General features: G+C 39.0%; 1 protein-coding gene across 2 annotated transcripts in view; it reads left to right on the plus strand.

Annotated features, from left to right (window-relative positions):
- The first annotated feature begins 2,985 nt into the window (after nt 1-2,985).
- LOC140330681 (uncharacterized) overlaps nt 2,986-22,241 on the plus strand; it is a 40,035-nt gene continuing 20,779 nt past the window's right edge. Inside the window, exons 1-5 of one of the 2 annotated variants that reach the window (XM_072411009.1) lie at nt 2,986-3,025; nt 5,885-5,948; nt 9,707-9,796; nt 13,733-13,811; nt 21,890-22,004. In XM_072411009.1, the coding sequence (XP_072267110.1) occupies nt 3,019-3,025; nt 5,885-5,948; nt 9,707-9,796; nt 13,733-13,811; nt 21,890-22,004 (355 nt within the window). In that variant the 5' untranslated portion in view covers nt 2,986-3,018. Of the gene's footprint in view, nt 3,026-3,083; nt 3,175-5,884; nt 5,949-9,706; nt 9,797-13,732; nt 13,812-21,889; nt 22,005-22,241 lie in introns of those variants that run through there. The other variant, XM_072411010.1, reaches the window with a different exon arrangement.

Here is a 22,241-nt window from a genome sequence, read left to right on the forward strand (position 1 = left end):
TATATAAATAAAGCATGTTATTGTGTATTGTAGGTTTTTTATGTTTAATATTATTGTAAGTCATACCTTATATAAATAAAGCATGTTATTGTGTATTGTAAGCTCATTATGTGGATGGAGTTGTCTTTTAATTAATAACTGCAAGACAGCAATTTATCATAATCATAATCACAAAAATGACTAAAATGATTTTGTTTCAGCATGTCTTTCTATGGGATTATTTGGTAAAATCTATAGTGGCCTCTTGTGGACATATGAGGTAATACATACAATGAAAGCAGTTGATCCTATTATTATTAAATATTAGTAGTAATAATAAACAGTATTTATATAGCGCCAACATATTATGCAGCGCTGTAATTTAAATAGGGGTTGAAAATGACAGACAGATACAGACAGTGACACAGGAAAGGCCCCTGCCTCGAAGAGCTTACAATCAACAATTGCAAAAATGTCAAAATGTAACAAAAATGATACCTGCGTTAACCTGATTTTACCCACGTTACCCTGCATTATAATTTTTGAAATGGTGCAAAGAGCTTTATCCATAACACTGAAAAACGTGCCTTTAGGTAAAGGCTTGGTGTAGATTAGCCTACTGGAATTCATGGGAATTTCAAACATGGGCTTTTAAAGCCTCAGGTTAAACGCTGGGGAAAACGTCCGTGTAGACCCAGCCTAAAGCTCTCCCAGGCTGGAGAGAACACTCTTTCATCAGTGAAGCTGGGTGATCCAGCAAACTTGGAATGGATCTAGTGCAGGAATAAAAACATTTGCTAACAAATAGAAAATGACTTTCAGGAAATCTATTCCACGTTTGCTGGATCACCCAGCTTTACTGATAAAAGTGTATCCTCTCCAGCTTTGGAGAGATTTATTAAATCTGCCCCATAGTATCATAGCACATATTAAATGCCATTTCCAACCTGTGGTGAGACACAGCGTCCTGCTGGGGGTTCAACTACAGTCCCAGCCTCTCCCATTCAAGATAATGGGAGAGGCTGGGAACCCTTTTTTTTTACCTGCGGCTGCAACAAATCAGGGTGTAGTACCCATAAGTGACTTGTTTCTTTTGACCATGCAGGTGTTGCCTCAAAATCGGTGTTGCACCCACAATCATGTGCAAATGTGTTTGCCCGTGGTGTGGTTTATCTCTCCTAGGTGCACAGCAGCAATTTGTTGTGAGCCCAGGGGCTGCCAGCCACATGGACTGAGGGGGGTTGTGTTAGTTAGTGTGTTAGTGTGTGCACTAAACATTTTCTCCAGCACTCAGCCTTGCCTACCGGAAAAAGCCAGCTAATTAAAACCTTCTTTTAAAATTGAAATAAAATAGAAGTCCCGGCTGGATACATTTACAAATACATGTGGAAGTCACACACCACTTCTAAGGTGCCACTGGAAGTCTGGCCTTACTCTGATTTCTGAGAACTTTTAATTGGTCTCCTTTGCTGTCGTGCAGAGATGAGTGATGGGAATTTGTTCAGCATACCTGCAACTAGTTTTAAGGGTACATTTTAGACAAAGAGCTAAATACTCAGTTTTAGTTGTCAGAGGATTTGTATGTCTACCCAGTCCTGAGTCATATAGCTCTATTTCAAAGCACAGCCCTGAATAGGGGGGAAAGGAAGTGTTGTTCCACCTTAATAACAAGTGTCTGAACAAGGACATGCAGTAGGGTCAAACTGGGCAGCCAAGGCTCACTGGAGCTAGTAAAAAGAGCCCACTAGACCACAAAGCTTTCCTCGAATATGGTATTCTTTTTGCCAGAGAAGCAGGGGGTCCACCAAAGAGCACACTCAACTAAGCACTGGGGGGCTGAAAGGGCCCTGACACAGACTGGCCACTTCCAAGCCTTAGATCTCTGTTATATTTATATGTGATAATTATATATTATGAGCGCTTTTCATGAAACTCTATTAAAATCCAACTAATTCACACCACTTGTTTATATATTTAAATAGTATGGATTTAAATATTGTATTTTTATGATTAATTTATATAATAATAAAATATAACTTTTGTTTCTATATAGAATATGCAATGGGTTAAATCCCTGTCAGGGTTTTCCCTTTGTGTTCTCCTCAGTATATTTTGCTTCACTCTCTAATGCAACTGGAAGCAGAGGGAAATCCCCCCAGAATAAAGGGAATATCTATCTATTTGTCATCGTGACATTTGTACCCATAAGAAGAATTCCTCATAGCTCTGTTCCCATAACAATGTTAAAATTTAGGATTGTCATGTACTTTCTGTCTTGTTGACAATGGTTGTCAGAGGCAAATCTCCATAATGGAGGAACGAACTATAAAGAAAACATGGCAGAGGGTTTAACCTTCCATAATCAATAAAAAGCTATTAAAAAAAGATTTTCTTTTACACTTTTTATTATTATTATTTGTATTTATTTCTGAGCATGCTATGAGGCCTTCTCTTATTACCTTTACACAGATTGTTCTAGAACACATAAGTGAGGTAAGTCTGTTACATGATATTATATAATGCAATATATTCTGGGAATTGAATATTTCAAAACATGCAATGCATACCAGGATATACATATGAAATATTTACATACATTCCACTTTATTATACGAATTACTCCAATTAGCTGTTAATTTATGGACATTCAAATAATAATAACTTAAGAAAAGTACAGTGTGAATTAAAATAAAAAATAACTTTTTTTTTTGCATAGATAGGCTCCATAAAAATGGTTTCCAGAAGCGGACATGTTTAGCATACACCTGTGAGCTCTACCTTCACAAAAAACACTAGCTGTAGGTAACAAGATAAGAATATAAATAACTGTTATATAAAGTGATCTGTGAGAACTATAATAAGTATTTACAGGAACTTATTCTTCCTCAGTGTTTGCACAAATCTTGTTATTGGAGTGAATGTTGCCCGTTTCCAAAATGGCGGCTACTGCCTCAATCCCCGCCCCTGCCTGGTGCTCCTGTAGATATAGCTCTGTGTACTGTTGTTACGGTGACGGCGGGAGCTGTGCTGGCAGGCAGGATGTCTGGTGAGTGAGGTTGCAGTGGTGGGCAATAAGGAGCAGAATGAAGACAAAACCTTTACATCTCCACTTATCATAAACCTAATGCTGACCCTGACCTGTACCTGGCTGACTCCATCCAGTCTCTGACAAGCAGTCAGAATTTGTTTGCCATGGTACACAATGTAAACTTTATTACAATTCTGTAAAAGAAATAGGACTGATTTCTCTTAGGTTTGCATGGCATTTACATGGAATGTTCAGATCCTATTTCTGTGATCACATGGAAACACATCATTGTTCTGGATTGTGTACTGGACCAATGATCAGGCAGGCAGCAGGAAGCAAAAGTAAAAGAAAACTCTGCTATTTTGTCAGCTGTTTCATTTAAAAGATTTTCTTTCTGTTCTGTAATATATAAACTGCTTGCACAAAACGATTACCAGTATTTGTCAATATTTATTTGACAGGCAGTAGGAAGAAGCAGCGTTAGCCGAGCCTTGGTTTTAGACGTTACATGAGCATCCAGGGACAGTTTATTGGCAAGCAGAATTTACAACAATTTTAAATTCACTTGGCAAAAAAAGAAAAGGAACTGCTCTGCTAATCTGTGAAAAAACCTGGCGGTGACTGTTATAGATCTTGAGTTCATTGTTATATAGTTAGGTTAAAAAAAATCCATCATGTTCAACCACAATCAAAATAAATACGCTACAAACCTGCATATTCCAAATAAAACCAAATATACATCTCTGATCCAGAAGAAGGCAAAACCCCTATATAAAACATCTTTCAATTAACTCCAACAGTGGGGGAAAAATTCCTTTGTGATCCTGTAAGCCAGGGGTCGGCAAAGGTTTTTGGCCACTTGGGCCATTTATGGGGTGGGCTGGAGCACACTAGGCTGGACCCACCCTAATGGCTCCACCCACCACCAGGGAATCCCCCCTGAAGTGAAATCCCTCTCCTTCGTATGCATTGTGGAGAAGAGGAGGTTTCTCTATTTACCGCGGCGTTGGAAGTATCAACACCGGCCGCAGTAAATAGGGGAGCAACTGCAAGGGGGCGGCACCGGTGCTCCGGTGGCTCCGGTAGTTCCTAACGCCCCTGGCCGATTTGCCGGCAACCCACAGCTTGCCATCCGGCATTAGGCCAGAGTTTGCCAACCCCTGCCGTAAGGCAATCAGTTTTTTCCTGGATCAGAGTTTGACAGTAAGCTTCTGGGAGCAGAGAAAAAAAATTCCATTAATCTGATCCCAGCTGTAGGGCTATATCAGACCCACAGTAAGCCGCAGCCGTCTGATATGACTAACAGCTCTACTATGTTCCTAGCATTTCCTATACCAGTAAATGGCAGTGGTGGGGACCCCTGTTTTTCTTTTTGCAAGTTGCTGCACGTAGCTCTGGCGTTTTGTGGAGCAGTTTGCAAAAGCGACATGTTCCTTATGGCCACAGCGGTTGTGGTCTGAAGATCTGCACCGCAGCTTTGGCCAGAGCAGTGTACAAATCTTGTTGCCTACATGTGGTTGCCTCTTCCCACCACACAGCAGCAATTTGTTGTACACACAAGAGCTGTGAGTGTCTGAAATTAGCCTTAGAGCTATAAAATATAACACAAACCTACGCAATCCATTTAGGATGGAACTAAACTTCAAAGTAATAGAAAAAAAGGGGACGGGTACCTTTTTCTCAGAAGTGACAGACTTAAAGTGGGTCTAAACCTAATGTCTTTATTTACAAAAAAGATAGACAACCCTTTTATATGAAGTCAAAATCAAAATCTTTTATTTCTTTTAGTGCAACCCGTTTTTTTTTTTAAAGTGAAGCACCTCCCCTTTCCGTCTTGATCACCACAGCTTTTTAGACTGAATGGGAGCGCAGAGTTTCCTGGAATAGGTACCTATGCATTCTTGGAGGCTTCAGACATTTTCATTACTAAGGGGAAGGAGATGTCGATCTCACGCGGGCTATGTACGTACGCAGCTGCACAGTGCGAGACTGGGTGATGTAGCAAAAAAAGGGCTGGAGATGGTGGCACTTGGCCCTTTCCTCCACGCCCAGACGAAGAAGAATTCCAGGATGGCATGGGACCGGATCAAGGACAACTACAGCACGATCGAGGGATCTGCAACATTAAGGTGTGATTTTTTTTATTTTTTATCACGCATAAATATTTGATGCACTAAGGCAGCACATTGTTAAAAAAAACAGCTCCAGTGTTCAACCCAGAAATTCTTTAAGCCGGGTGGCAAGAAATTGTAAGTGGGTGGCAGCCCCTGTATTGTGACCTAAATCTTCAGTAAGCACTCAAAAACAGCCAGGTGGTCACTGAAAAATGCTGAGTGGTGCACCCGTCTAAAAGGGGCTGGGGAGAACACTGGTCACCCTAGCATACTTAAAAAGAAAAACATTCCAGCCTGGTCAATCCAGAAGACGCAAACATGGAAGAAGACTGAGTAAAGATGGTGACGCCACCATGAGACATTTAAAGATTGTGACCAGGCAGGTAAGTTTATTTTAATGCAAAAGAGAAATTGCTTGTCTCCTGTGCAATAAACAACCTTTTTTGGTAAAGCAACACACTACTGGCACCACTGTGTTTTGTCATTCACTGTATTGTATTCTACTACATTAGGGTGCCATTACAAATGCCATTACAAATGAATTGGCACTTTAACGCATGTTAAGTGGGTTACTAAAGGTTTCTACCTCAATGCAAAGATCTAAATAAGCCCAATTTTTTTCAAGCTGGCTTTTATGAAGTAATAAAAATAAGTAAAATATATTATAGAAGACAGTTTATAGACACATACAACTTTAATTTTTTGAGCCCTATGTTGCATTAAAGTCATTATGATCATTGCTCTTTTTTACATTTTTTTATAGATATGCTAAGGAAATCCCTGACTGGCAAAGGTCTGACATTCAAGGTGGATCCGACAGTAGCAAGGTTAGACAATGTATCAAAATTGCTCCCACTTTATTCTACCCCATGTGTTTGCTGCTGCTGCTGCTCCCTTTGCTGCTTTCATACAGGAAATAGGAATAAAACCCAAATATTTACTTGGGTGACCACTAGTGTTGATGTTCGAATTCGGGTTGTCCCTATATTCGACCCGAATATGGCTGTTCGAATTCGGGTAGACCCGACCCGAAAATCTTATTTTTTACAGGTTATCCAACAATGACATTATGAATCATAATGTCATTGTGGGATTCCTGGACCGTGGGAACTGTGCTGTCACAGGTAATTGAAAGCAGGTGCCTTCAATTAGCTGTAACCGCAGGCAATACGAGGACAATAGAGGTTGAATGGAGATACTATCTCCATTCATACCTCTACTGCTCTGTGATTTACTAAGAAATAGGAAACCCTGATGACAGCTCAAGCATCATCAGGGTTTCCCTTTCCTCAGCCAATCACAGAGCAGTAGAGGTATGACTGGAGATAGTGTCTCCATTCAACCTCTATTGCCCTCGTATTGCCTCCAGGATCAGGAGAGCAGAGCTGTCAGCATAGTAAAGCTACACTGATTGCTCTGCTCCCTGAGTTGCTGAGGAAAGGGAAATCCTGATGATGCCTTTGCTGTCATCAGGGTTTCCCTTTCCTCAGGGAGCAGAGCAATCAGCGGAGCTTTACTATGCTGACAGCTCTGCTCCCCTGATCCTGGAGGCAATACAAGGGCAATAGAGGTTGAATGGAGACACTATCTCCAGTCATACCTCTACTGCTCTGTGATTGGCTGAGGAAAGGGAAACCCTGGTGATGCTTGAGCTGTCATCAGGATTTTCTATTTCTCAGCCAATCACAGAGCACTAGGGATGAATGGGCACAAGTCTCCCCATTCATCTCTAGTGCTGAATGGCTGAGAAATATAAAACCTCAGCCAGAGCACTAGGGGTGAATGGAGAGGCTTGTCCTTATTTAACCCCTAGTGCCCTGCAATCCCTCAGTGTCAGGAGGATTTCCAGGTTCATTGCAACCCTGGAAATCATCCTGTCATTGGGATAACCTGTAAAAAAAAAAAAAGTTAAATTACACAAACACACACACATTATTAAAATAATTTTAAATTAAAGCCTTGTCCTATTTTTTACTTATATTTTAACCCTTTCAGGGAATGAGTAAGGGGATTGATGTACCCCTGTACTCATTCCCCAGGGTGGGGCGGTGGAGATCTGGGAATCCCCTTATTAAAGGGGCTTCCAGATTCCAAAGTCCTGCTAAAAATGTTTATAAAAGCCTCCATTGAGTTCAATGGAAGCGTTTTCCCGCGTTTATCCAGCGTTTTAATTTTTTAAATGTTGCAAGCAACGTTTAAGATAAGGCTCAAAAACGTGCCTGAAGGAAACGTCCTGGTGTAGATTAGCCCATGGGAATGCAGTCCGTGTAGACTAAAACTGCATACACACGTCCAATAATTATCGTTAGAAACGACTGATGAACAACGGATTGGCCAAAAAAAAAGGAACCAAGGACACCGACAAACGAGGATTGTCGTTGGAAATGAACGACCGTCACGGTGGATCTGATTGGCCGACGATCTTTCACTATCTATCGTGTATGGTAGTCCAGTGATCGTGCATGTTTCTGCGGTACACTTTCTCCTTTACATGTCCCTCCCTGCATCGTTCAAACGATTGTATGTAGCGTGTGGACACTCTTAGTGGATTATATTTGAACGATCATATTGTTACAGCATGTACAGAATTGTGCACAATATGATTGTTCAAGTATAATCATGCATAATCGTTGATCGGTTGTAATCGTTCATTTTCTAACAATAATTATTGGAAGTGTGTACCTAGCTTTAGCCTAAAATAGATTTGACATGTGCTCCTTAATCTTCATGTGAAGTACAGGAGTATGTAATAGTGTTATGTATCTTTTTATATTGTATCTTTTTATGTATCCTTTTACAATGTATCTCTTTACAATGTATCTTTTTATGTATCCTTTTACAATGTATCTTTTTACAATATATCTTTTTATGTATCCTTTTACAATGTATCTTTTTACATCTGTTTGGAGGCTGTAAAAGCTCTACACAGTGCTGAAAAAACCCCAAAATTTTCTCCCATTGACTTTAATGGTGTTCGAATTCGATGTTCGACCACCCAAATTTTTTTGCTATATTCGAGCGAATAGCTGCCGAATCAAATAGTGAGCTATTCGACCAACACTAGTGACCACCTCTGCTTTACTGACATTTCTGCCTCTTGGTTGAAGCTCAAGGAGGCTCTAGAGATGTTGGCAAACAGCTACATATGCTTGTCTATCTCCCTGGCCTATTTGAAGGAAACAATTCAGTAAGTTCTCCAACCTGACTCCCATTCCTACAAACTGTAGTTGACTTTTGCTATTGACGAGAACCCACAGATGTGACAGATGACTAATCTTTACTTAAAGGTAAATACTCTAGTCAAACATAAAATACAAAAATAGTGCAGCTCTATATTTATTAATATATAATTTAATGTATTTATTTAATGCAAGTACCCCAACTGACCAGCCAACAGCCTCTCGCAGCCCCTGCACAGCCTAGGAGAGCAATAGAGCCATTTAGTTGCAGTATAGTTCTCATGCTAGTAAGAAGTCCTGCTGATTGAAGTGAACAGAGAAGTGACAGACAAATTAGTTAATCAGTCTTCTCCTTTCTCCATCAGTCACAGGCTGGGAGAAGGAAAAGTCCAGAAAGTATTACTTAACTGGAGCAGTGAACATTTTGGTCTCTGCCTTTGAGACAGGACAGAGCAAGTAAATTTCAGGACTAGATTAACACTTGAAGAGAGCCAGAGAAGAGAATTAGGAAGCAGCAGATGGTGTGTTGGTAACTGTCACTTATTCTGTAAACTCACTATGCCTACCAAACTATTCTTGCTGAAACTGTTTTACAGAATGCACTTCCCAGCCTGCTCATTCCCTTCACCAAACACATATATCATCTCTGCATTGACTCTGTGGATTGGGTTACCCACAAAGGCCAGAACCAGGTACTGGAAATCTAAAATGGAACGGCCTTGTGTACATAACTCAAAAACACGTCAGGATGCTCATAAAACATTTTTTGTGGTTTTGGAAAAAAATTATATTTTCAAGATGTGTACCCAATTTGTTCATTAAGAACCAGTGCAGCGGTGGGGGCAGCCAAATACTATTTCTGCCACCAGTCCAAACAAAGCCTTAGATGTTTCAAATCTGAAGAAAATTGCCAACCTTCACATACAAAGGTTCTAAAGACGAAGAATGATCACAGGACTACAGTTCCACTTTTTAAAATGTTCACAGAGGTCATAGTGCAGAAAGGGACAGGGGATGTTATTTCTGCAATAATCTTTCTTACCTGCCTGATCGCTTTGTAAACTGTCAAAAAAGCGCATGTCGCACATGGGCAGCTTTGCATTGGTTGCCAGGATTCCTAGCAATCCTTGTATTCCCTGCACCTGCAGGGACTGAATCAACTCCTGCGTACCTGTGCAGGAGCTCTGTCATCCTGGCCCAGCCAATCAAGATTGCCTAAGAATGCAAGAAAGAAGGAGGTGGCAGTGCCCTGCAAGGGAATCGGGACAGGTAAGTATAATGGGTTTAATGCAACTTTATTGTCTATCTTTTGTTTTGCTCCTGGAACAACAAAGACAAGCAACAAAAAATACATTTCAAATGCCACATTTATTATCACCATTATTTTTTACTTTTTCTCTTCCCAGAAATACAGAACAATTTTTGTTAATTGAAAGTGAATACATAAAGAATCTCCAGAAACAAGTTTATCTCCTAGAACTGGAAACATCTTTCCTATATCCTTTAAGCTAAATCAGATATATTTGTGCAGGGAATTGTTACTTTATATTTTTGTTTTTTATAAAGCCTAAATCCTACAGTAAACATTTGAAAAAAATAGTTTTTGTTCTTTTTGTTTGTATAATTTTATTTTTATTATATTCATATCTAGTCCTATTATTATGCACCAAAAAAGTCAGTATGCCTTTCTCCTGCTGGCCACCAGGTGGCGATGTTGTATTCATATTATACCCATGAGATGTCACTGGGGATCACCATGTCATCTACTACAGTGGCCTGAAAACCTACAATCCCCTCTTTCTCTGGGGAGCTAGCATGGCAAGTATAGTAGAGGAAGAATAGAAGCATGTTATTTCCCCTGACACTGTATATTCTCTTACGATTTGTTTCTATAAAAAGAAGCTGCTGGAAAATATATAATGGGAGTGTTTTTAACAGTAGCATTTAGCTTTTCAATTTATAATTTATATAAATATGTAAAATATAGTTGTGACTTGAGGCACTCACAGCAAACAGACAGATCAAGGCATCATCAGATATTCATGGCATAGCAAACACAGTGACAGAAGAGTTGATTACTGTTCTCCTTCACCACTTTTTCTTCAATGTCCTCATACTAATAGTCATCCAGTTATAATTTCATGTTCCGCACTAGTTGAGAAGCCTGCAAATTACCAGTCTGTGCAATCTGGTCAGGTTATCATGGTTGCTGCCCCTGCACAGTTAGGACTGATCTTAGTTTTATAAGGCTTAGCCAGCTGGCAAAGGTATGGAGGGGTGGAACAAATCTTGTGGTTTAGGAGATAGGGAGTGTTAATCCAGCCACGTGCAGGCCCTGATGCAGAGCTTGCAACTTGAGTGTTGTACACATGATGGATAAATGTCGTCTAAGAAGAGTGGTCATGATTGATTTTGGCAAAAAGCTAGTTTACAGCACTCTCCTGATATCATTTAGCAATCCATTGTGCAGATCACTAAATGACTGACCAAATTTAGGGGGACACTACAATAACCCACAAGTGTAGGGGACAATACAATAACCCACAAATGTAGGGGGACACTACAAAAACCCACAAATGTAGGGGGACACTACACTAACCCACAAACAGCAGTAACCCACCAATTTAGTGGAAGCCTACACTGACCACCAAAGTAAGGGAATGCTACACTGACCGGCAATGTACAGGAACAATACACCAACTTGCAATATAAGGTATGCACTGACTATCAGTGTAAGGGAGCTTTCTCCACTTACCTCCAATGTAAAGTAGTATGTACACAACCAAAGTAAATGAACATTACAATGATGACAAATATAGGAGGTAGAATTTCTCGACTGGAGAGTGTTAGAAAATTATCTGTTTTGGGTGTTGAATACACAATGTTATTATTGTGTATTTTCTATAACTTACTAGCAATGCTAATGTGAACTTTAGATATAATCAATATTGAAAGCAGTTCCTAATTTTAAGGGTTCCTCCATGATTAAAGGGTCAAGAAAGGCTAAAGTAGGAGCAGCAGATGGCAGTGTGACTGTCCCAACCCCCACCAGACCTTGTTAATATTGCAACCCCTTAATCCAAGAGACCTTCTGTGCAGTTTGGGAAAAAGACACTTTGAGATACTGGTACATGGAGCTATAAATTAAAAAAGACAGTATCATTGACAAAACTGCAGCATAAAAATAAATACCCTCCATTCTAGAAAACATTTGTCAGAAATCCCATCTGGTATGATCCTTAAATTTATCATTTGTATTTTGGATTGTAAAAAATGAATAACAGGTGTGAATTATCTCATGTACTTTCTTGCACCTGTTCTTCATATTTAAAACACTTATTTGTCCTTTTCTTCATGTAGCCGCTGTTGTATATGCTTCAGGTGCTGCTAAATATGCATTATCTAGTGCACAGCTTCTTTAGGAGAAATTTGCATAGCAAAGCATTATTTCTCCATTCATTACGCATATTGCTTAGAATAAGGTGAGTGAATAGGTACAAATTAATGTAGACAGAGATGTAGAAAATATTTACATGAGCCTCTTCTCTGCTTACCGTGTGATAATATCTTCATGTCTTAGAGAGCTGTGTTAGATTATCATATTTACATTGTCCTAGCCACACAGGAATGATGTCCTCTAATGCAGACTCTGTCCATTTCACTCTGGCCTGATTTATTAAAGCTGTCCATGCTGGAGAGGATACACTTTCATCAGTGAAGCTTGGTGATCCAGCAAACCTGGAATGAATTTCTAAAAGTTATTTGTTAACAAATGTTTTCAATCCTGTGCCAAATACGTTTCAGATTTGCTTGATCACCCAGCTTTACTGATGAAAGTGGACCTTCTCCAGCCTAAGAGAGCTTTAATAAATCAGGTCATAATGCAGATTAACACTACAATGCACCTTTTAAGTTGAAATGTTTGCTTAATGCTCCCACTCACTGCCAGGTGAGAATTAAGAGGTGTATTGTGACTTCTCTATACTAATATAAGATGTTTGAATGATAAAATTCTTGGGGAGTCCCTCCCCAATATAAATACCAAAACTCCAAGTTCTCCCTAATAGATGTTTGGATAGATGGGGGTTTATAGTTGCGATTCTGAACCTAAGAACAAAAATCAATGTATACTTCATGCTTACCAACTCTTAGATGTGATGGCTGCATTAGATTTCTTTTTTTCAGGCTTCTTTCTTTATTTTCAACTGGTGCTCCAGCAAGTAACTGAGTAATGAATATAGAACATCTCTAACTTAGGGTGTTCTGTAGTTCACTGAATTAAACTAGACAGGGCCGATAACTCTGCTGTATTATGGAGTACACAAGACAGCCATAGATTTCCTTCAGGGTCAACAGCTTTTTTTGGACTATAACAGTTATTACAAAATACTTTCAATAAAAAAGGGAGCAAATAAAAGAAGTTCTTTTTAAGGACTTTCAAACATTTTGAAACCCAATCCTGGTCACAATTTTATATTTTTTATGATCTTTAACTTTCACATTATGGCAGTTTTCTGCCTCAGGATGGAGCGATCCCACACAGCTCCCTATGACTGGCACCTTTCCAGCCACTCAAACACACCACAGTGCTGGTTGCGTCAGCACATTTGGCAGCACAATGCTTCCCCCATTCATTCGCAATTGAGCTGCCGCCAGTTGAAGTTACTTGTAGAGTCTCCCGACAGGCAGCAGTTCCCTGGCATAAGGAAAGAGTAAACCCACTGTAACATCATGGCCATTGTGAACATAGCCCTATTTTTTTGAAATTTCTTTAAGAGCTCAATAGGTTGGGCTAAAAGGGCTGATATTGGACGATAATCCGGGGTGTGTACAGCACCCGTCGTCCATTCCCTCCCCTCTCCATAGAGCAGAATGGTGCTGTATGTACAGCACTCATTCATGCATCGTGCAGATCGTGAAAGATCCTTTCCAACGACAATTATTTCATGTGTGTACCCAGCCTTAGGCCCGGATTTAATAAAGCTCTCCAAGGCTGGAGAGGATACACTTTCAGCAGTGAGGCTGGGTGATCCAGCAGTCCTGGAATGGATCTGGTTAAGGGATTGATAACATTTGCTAACAAATAGCAAATGATTTTAATGAAATCTATTACAGGTTTCCTGGTTCACCCAGCTTCACTGCTGAAAGTATATCTTCTCCAGACTTGGTGAGCTTTAATAAATTAGGCCCTAAGAGTAAGAACTTCCTGCGCATCAAGAAATTCAGAAAGCTTTTAAAGATAAATAATAAAAATACAATTAAAAAAGTGTGGTTATGTGAAAAGTAAGGTTTAGAATATTTGTGCCTAGAGATTCAACGCTCCAGCCAAGTGCTTTTTGTAACAAGTATAAATTTACTTCCTAGATGTTATTTATTTATTACATACACACAGAATTGTAAATGAACTTACAGTTGCCTTAACAAGACTGTACAAGGAAACAGGCAAGAAAAGCTACGCAAGACCAACCGAGACTGACTACAGAAGCTGAGCAGATGGTTGCAGAATTAAAGGTTGGTATTCTTTCAGATGTGGTTTATCACAATTAGAGAATAGTTTCTGGCAGTACAATTGCTGTTTAAAATTTTAAAGAGAAATGATTGCTTTTTTTTTTCACTGAGTGTACATTTTGAGTTTTTTTCAGTGCTGATTTTAGTCATGTTTACTATGTTTGCTTTAGCATATTTGAGTTCCTAGTTATTAGATATAGAAATTAGTGGATTACCTGTCTTTCACTGCAATGGCTCAGCCTTCCTGTTTAACAAACCTAAAATAATATATCAGCCACATATAAGGTCGGTTGTTTTCAGTGGATCAGTGGATTCATATGGGTCTGCTTATAAAGCAAACATTCCCTGGCTATGAATCAGTCTCTGCCTTGCATGAAATGCATGGACCTGGAAGATTCTCCACCAGAGAATTTTTTGGTGTCTGTCCGATTTACTGCTGTATAATTATACCCCATAGACTTACATTGTGGAAAGCAACAGTAAAACAAGACTATTTTGTAGTAATGTAAGGCCTGTACATAGAGGAACAGAGGAGTACAAAGTGAGCAAATATAGCCATAACAATTGGCATAAATAATTACAATTTCCCAAGTTTTTAAAACTAGATAACTGCTAAGATAATTACTTGCTAATGTATACTTAAGAAAAACTTCATTTTTTTTTTTTAAATTCTCCTTTAACAAAGAGCCTGCCTCTGTGTTGTCATCAAATGTTATTTAAACTCTTTTACTGTTTACTTTTAGTAGTATCTGGATGGAAACAAACACTTAAAATGATCTTGTCCACCATCCAAGTTAAGATCCTACCCAGGAGTGTGCATTGTTTTTACCCTGTTGGGCAGAAAAACTTCTCTGGGACCTTCTGTAATCCAGAGCAGTGGACACCAGCCTTTCGGACCTCATGAACCACTAAATCCACAGAATCCGGACCACGCATGCAAAGGGAGCCGCGTGTCACTCATAGTGGAAGAAACTTCCAGCTGAGTGACGCCATGATGCCAGAACAACGTTCTGTCCACAGCCATGTGCTACTGTCCTCCCAGGATGTTTAGCAAGCAGGTTGGAGCCTGCAATGGGAAAGTGGGCGGGTTGTATCCATACCGGGGACAGAGCTGCGGACCAACAACATTTTCTCGCAGACAATCGGTTGGCAACCGCTGATCTAGAGGATGGAACCCCCTGATTTATGAGCTAAGCCCACCCTCCTGTTCACACCCTGTCCAATGGAAGTGCCTGTAATGGCCACAGAACTGCTTTTATTGGAAAAGAGAGATGCCAGTTGGGCAGAGCTTATCCAAGATGCCTGGAATGACAGGCCATTAGTAATACAAAGGATCACCAATAGCACAGTTTGCCAGCTAATAAGGGTAGGATGAATGTACCAAGCAGTCAGGGTTGTCATCAGGAGAAACAAGGGGTATTTCTTGCAGTACTCGAACGTGTGTGGGAAGGGGGGGGGGGGGGGGGCAAGAAGTTTATCTATTGTGCGGCTCAGAAATTTCTGATGACGGCCCTGCAAGTAGTGCCTGCTTCTTGGCAAAGCGTTTCAATTTAATGTTTCAAATGGTTGACAGGTTCACTTTCACACTTTCAGTGGGGTGTTCTTGTTTTAGCAATGTGATATTGTAGCTTGAAACCTAGCTCTACATTATCAGCTCTTTATTGTAATGTCTGGCTAATGGAAGATTGAATCCCTGTGAGTATACAGCACTCTCATGTGCTTGAATTCTCCTGGGCAGCTTAGATGGAGCTAATGGCTTGTTATCATCATAGAATAATGACCTGATCCTCATCCTGCATGCATTTGCTTCTAGACCTTTTATATTGACACTCCCTTTTACAGATCTATGTTACTACAATTAAAGAATGTCTGTTAAAGTTGTAAGATCAACCAACCTTTGAGTGGCAGATATGGAGTAAAACTGATACACTGTGAAAGCCGGGCTGTGTATTTATATTAGATTCTGATCCGTATTTGCATGGTTGCTGTTGCTTAAACAGGGATTAACCAATTTCTGATACTTTGGGTGTCAACAAGTTAGAATTTCCCAAGAACTCCGGTGTCCAAAAAATTGTCAATACCCTCACAAATTTTAAGTTACGTGCATCTGGATTTTTTCAACAGTGTTTAGCATATTTGCATTTTTTCACATTATAGAGGTACTTAAAGTTTGTTGGAGCTTTCCGTTTAAAATACATAAATATATTCTAGATCCATCAAAGAAAGGTGTTGATCATCTTACAGTTGTTATTCTTTAGAAAACAGTCACAGATTGAGTAGGTAAGCTTGTTCCCTGGCATTAGGTAGTAGAGAATTATTTTTGCTCCTTTGCAGAATCATTGTTCTCCCTGTAGAGATCCAACACTCCCCTTGTCAAGTCATACCTAAAGCTCTGTAATCAGAACATTCTGATTGGCTGGGCCAGATGACAATCTTTGGCCAGGTGCGCGGGAGTGCATTTATTCCTGGCAGGGGAAGCCGGAATTGCTGGGTATTCTTTCAACCAAAACTGAACTTTGGCAGTTAGGAGAGATTATTGCAGAAAGGGACATTTCCTTTCCATTGCCTGATCGAACATTTTGAAAAAAGAACTTCAGTTCTGCTTTCAAATTTCCTTAGATCTAAAATATATGTCTCACCTATCCAATAACAGTTTCATACTCTCTTTTCCAGTTCTTACGACTGCATTGAGTCCAATATGAGACTGCATTAAGATTTTTGTACATTTCTATTTTAATATAATGGATTGTATAATGAGATTGTAATATGAGTGACTTGCTTTATATTTGGGTCAATCTGTCAGATTTTCATTTTACCTCTTCCCTGCAGTGAATGGATATAGGAGCACTCCTGGGTAAAAAAAAAAGTTTTCACAAGAAGATATTAAATGTAGAGTATTTCATTCAGACAGAAGCATTCCATTGATTTGATCCAGCAGTGAGAGTGTCTGCACTTCAGTACACTTGTCTTATTATTCAAGTGCCAAAGGGAAAAAGCTATTGAGGTTATTATGCTGCTATCCATGGTACTTACACAAAATCTCTCTACAAAGCCTGTGTGCCATCACATTTGTGCCATCTCTTTATGTCTGAAGGAAATAACTTGCATTATTGCAGCAGTACATTCTCTTGTACATAGGACGGTATAATGGAATGTAGATATATTATAGTAAGCTTGGCTTATAGGAAGCACTAGGAAATCTTCATCCGAGTACAGCTATTTGATACACCATACGTGCAAGTGTTTTTTTTATTTTTTTTGCTATAAGAGACAGGATACTATATTCTTTTAAACTACTGATTATAAAAGCTTTTATTTAAATTACTTTTTGTACTGTTAAGAAGAGTGATATTATTTTAAAAGAAGGAAATGCTGAATATGTCAGATGGAAACACCTATAGCCCCATCACTGTGAATTGTGCATTATACTGCAAGTGGAAAAAATGTACAGATCAGTACAATTGTATATGTTGAACAGTGTTAGAGAAAATAAGTGCAGACACAGGCGGAACCATTCCTTATCCATTGTAACATTTTGTTTTTGTATCCCTGTGCTTTTCATTTTGGGTCTCTGCTACAAAAAGGTTTGTCTGCTCCCTTATCATATCAGTATATTTTATAAATACGACTTGTGGAATTCAATTGAACTCTGGACACATAGGACCTGATTTATTAAAAACTGGAGAAGATAAACTGTCATCCTATGATACCCACCAATGGTTCACCTATGATAGTCTATCTTCCCTAGTCTTGATGAGATTTGACAAATCAGGCCCATCGTCATCCAATAAAGCTGTATTCCAAAGGCTACTGGAGGCAAGTTTTTGAACTTTAACACAAGGATTTCTACAAGGATTTCTATAGCACCACATATAAAATGGTGGAGTAATAATGAAGGGGTGATTCGCCCTAGGCTCATAGGTATACAGTCTCCTATGGTACCAGCGATAGGACAGTCACAGATAGATGTCTTGATAGGAACAGGGTACATTCTTTTTCAACATGGAAACTACTGGAACTATTTATTTATTAGTAAATGCTGCAAATATGCAAAAACATCAGCTGTGAATAAAACTTGAATCCTACCAGGCATCTATGTAGCTTAACTTCTGAGAATAATTTTAAATCGGTCATCTTTTTTTTTTCAGCGATTTGACTAAATCTTTATATTAGTGTCCTGTCATATTCCTGTCATATTACAGTAGCTTTGACCTGATCACGTCTCCAGTCTGATGCTTCATTCTAGGTAGACCATATGGACAAAAAGGACTCTTTCAGACAATGGAGATGTGCCAGTTTATTGGTAACTAAGAATATATACACAGATTAGATTTTTTGTCACTGGAAATTATCTTTCATGATCATTTCCAGGGACAAACCAGCAAACAACCAATGTACACACAGCACCATTTCTGTTCTGTGAAGGGAGAGGACCATTGAGTGGCACCCTGCTGTGCTCTCCTGCTTGCATAGTGGACATTTCCGATCATCTTTCATGGCCTCGGGTAATTACTGGACACATGGCAGATTCTCGTCTGAGAAAATGGTTTATCTGACATGTGTATGTTGCGGTAGCTGACCGAGGCAGAGAATTCTCAGCTTGTTGTTCACTGTCCATGCAGTATTTCAGTCTATCTTGCAATGATCCCAGGGAAGTTCAGAACAGGAAGATGTCTCTTCACCTATTCTCAGACAGACATCTACCTGTGAATTACTAGACTTGTTGACTCTTGCTTTAAATCAAGACTCTTTCAAGTTAATATACCAGTCTATCAATACTTGTTTAACAACCATCTTAACTAGAATTTTCATTTTGCAAATCCTGCAATTTGCATTCTACAAAGTACCCCAATGCTCCTTTGTTTGGGTGCAGTGTTCTACCATACAAAGTGCAGGTTTAACTTTTGCACCACTTTAGACAGTCATGTTAGGTGAATGAGGGTCCTTAGTTAATGGCCTCACTGTAGCCCTATTTTTCTGGTGTAATAAACTGGAACCAAGTAGGTCACATCTGTGTATATCTGTATTTGGAGCTTTTATAGAGATTTTTTTTTTACAATTCAAAGGATGGATTATTTTTCTCTTGGTATCTGGAATTGCTTTTTAAGCAAACCTCAAAGTGTTTATACATATTTAACTTTCTTGGACTCCTTTTATCTGAATCATAAAATAAGTAAAAAACTTCAAAGCCATTTCTTTAAATGTTTTATACACATTAAGACACACATTCAATGCTTCCTCCTTTTTCTTTAGTTTTAGCATTGTCCTATAGATCTGTACCTGGCATCTACATTGAAAAGCTCGGGTGTGTCTGATGTTACAAGGCGTCCATGGTGAATGTGGCTAATGTACATTATGCATCCCTATACTCTTCTTAGGGGACAAGATAACATTGTAAAGATGTCTGCAAATGCATTTCAATCTGGAACCTAAACAGAGTTACATAAACATTGAGAGTCTCTTGTAGGAAAGTACGGATAACAGCAACCAAAATGAAACGCCAGTTATACAAGTGCAGCCTAACCATAAATGGTTTGTTATAAGAGGAAGAGGGTTTTATAGCTTTCCTCACTGCCAAATGTAAATTATCCTTTTCCTTAGTAAGTGCTGCAGTCCCAATGTATTGAGCTTATAGTCTACAGACACAGGAGGCTGCAATACAGAGCAAAGAACAGCTCTACAAAGACTGCGCTGTAGATACAAGTGTTCATTCTGACTTTTACAATAAATAGTCAACAGTTTGCATCCCTTTTATGGAAATTATCGTGACTAGAAAATCAATTCCATTATAAATCCCAATTACTAACTATTCAGCTCAGGCAAAATTCAGCAGAATCTGGAAAATGTCATTGTAATGCAAATCAATTCCCTCCTCTCTTATGACCCATTCAGGTCTCATTGTGGTGGTATGGAACCTAACCCTATAAATATATAGTATATATAATATATATATATATATATATATATATATATATATATATATATATAAAAGAAGCATTCATTGTCACAATGAGTATTTTCATTATGTTAAAAAAGCTGTGGTCAGTTGTCTACTTAACTCCACAAAAAATAGAATGTTTTACTTCTTTTGTTTTGTGGTCTGCTGTGTTATAGTCCTTTGATTATCAAATTAACACCTTAATATCTAATGTCCGTCTTGCCATTTTACATACATCTTCATCCAAAGTCTCTGTATAAACTACTAGTGACATTTTTTATTTGTAGCTTCAGGTTGACTTTGTTTACAAAGTTCTACAATGCACCAAGAATGAGCTTCTGTGTTCTGCACTTTTTGTTGATAATAAAAATTGGAATGAGACATTTTTTGGATTATGACAATATTTAGTGTTGGATATTCATAATCTCCTGATCTGACCCTATTTATATGAATCAAGTAGCATTCTCATGTCTTTGGGGCAACTGCAACCAATCCTGGTCAACAGATATCAGGTTCAGAAAGCAATAATCCAAATTGGAAAGATTTGTTGTTTTCTGGTTGTTAGGCCCATGGCTTTTCATGGTTGGCCCCATGATAATTTGACCCCAAAAGAGTGTTCAGTGTGTCGAGTAGCACGCCTCCCCCTTCTTTCTCATTGTCTAAATGGTTGTGACATCTGATGACTTCCGTTCAGATATAAAAGCTGGGTCACATAATAATATGGGATGGTTGTAACACATGTGTCTATGATCCTTTTATGCATCACTAGAGATAGTCTGGTAGTGTGAGGTTAGTAAAAGAGAAGAAATGACTTCAAGTTCCCTGCATCAGCCAAATTAATGGATGCATGGAAAAGAAAAACAGCCAGCCATTCTTTTTACATAAAACTTTCATCTATGAACACAAAAAATAAGAATGACAAAAATGAGACATACCACAACTTTTTATGTTCACATATATGGTCAAAATATATGGGATATAGCACAATGTATTGTCTTTTATTCAAGTCATTAGGATATTTTCATTGCAGTTCACCTAAATGATGAAATGCAGATTAGCATGTTACAAATACAGCACGTGGGACTATTTCCCGGCACACAGCACATTGATGGGAATACTTCCTGGTGGACAATATATTGTCCTTTGTTCTGGCCTTGGAACATGCTTCATCTGTGCAGCGGATGGGAGATCGACCTATCTATGGACTGCCTAACACTGTGATGAAAGCTGGGTGGCTAGTGTGGGTTCCTAATCTATATTCACACTTCCAATCATTTTTGCTGAAAGTGATTGTTAGTAATCATTTCATGACAACTGGAATGAATGAGTACTGTACAGACAACGCTTTTCAGTCTATGAACACTTCTTCACTCAAAACCTCATCACATGCAGGGCTCCAAGACTTTTCTAGAGCTCTTCGACTCTCTGGAATAGTGTTCCATGTACTATTCAACATGCTCCTACATTATGCTCCTTTGAAAGAGCACTTTTAAACCCATCTTCTTAAACTTGCCTACCCATTCTCTTCTGTCTTTTAAAATCCTCACTACCCACCATTTCATATCCCCCTCCTATTGTGTGTTACTTCCCTCACCTCCTAGATTGTAAGCTCTTTGGGGCAGGGTCCTCTTCTCCTCCTGTGTCACTGTCTGTATCTGTCTGTCATTTGAAACCCTGCTGCGTAATATGTTAGTTCTATAGAAATCCTGTTTATTAATATTATTATTAATAATAATAATAATAATAATAATAATAATAATGGGGAAGGCATAGAACTGTGTCCACCTCCAGAGGTAACATCAGTTGTTGTTAACTGTCATTTGTTTAGTGCAGAACGGATTATTAGGCAACATCTGGAGACAGCTGTACAGACATTAGATTTTCACCTGCAACAACCATGAATGTTCGTCTTGGTGGAAAAAAATCTAATGTCTGTACATAGCTTTAGTAATGTTTTTTTCTACTAAATTTCATTATACAACCTTCAATTGTTTATTCATTCAGCCCTATGAACAGCTACATATACTGCCGGTGGATAGCAGAAAATCCTGTAATTTGTGTTTCCAGAACCACTGCAGAGCCTCAGGTCAACTGTAGTTCATCAACTGTTGAAAACCTAAATGTCTCTGTGTGTGCCTTGTAGGAGTTGCAGTCTCTGATAAGCAGCATGCAGCTGGAACTGGCTATGAAGGAAAACTCTATCAGTGTTGTGAAAGGAGAGCTAGAGGCACAGCGCAGACACCTGCACAATGTCTCAGGTATTCTCAATATGTAAATTTAGCTTTCTTTGTCTCTTTAGGTCTGGCTAAATGGAGGGAGTGTCCCGAACACAAAGGTAACAAAGCACCACCTGTCTTGGGGGCTCAACAGCCACCTGTTTATGATATACGTTTTATTGACATGGAGCACAAAGTGTTACATTAGTAGGTTACCGCTCACATTCTCACACTGTTTTTATCTTAGTCTCAATTTACTCCTTACTACATAATATTCAG

This window comes from Pyxicephalus adspersus, chromosome 5, assembly GCF_032062135.1.
Source record: "Pyxicephalus adspersus chromosome 5, UCB_Pads_2.0, whole genome shotgun sequence".
NCBI lineage: Eukaryota > Metazoa > Chordata > Amphibia > Anura > Pyxicephalidae > Pyxicephalus > Pyxicephalus adspersus.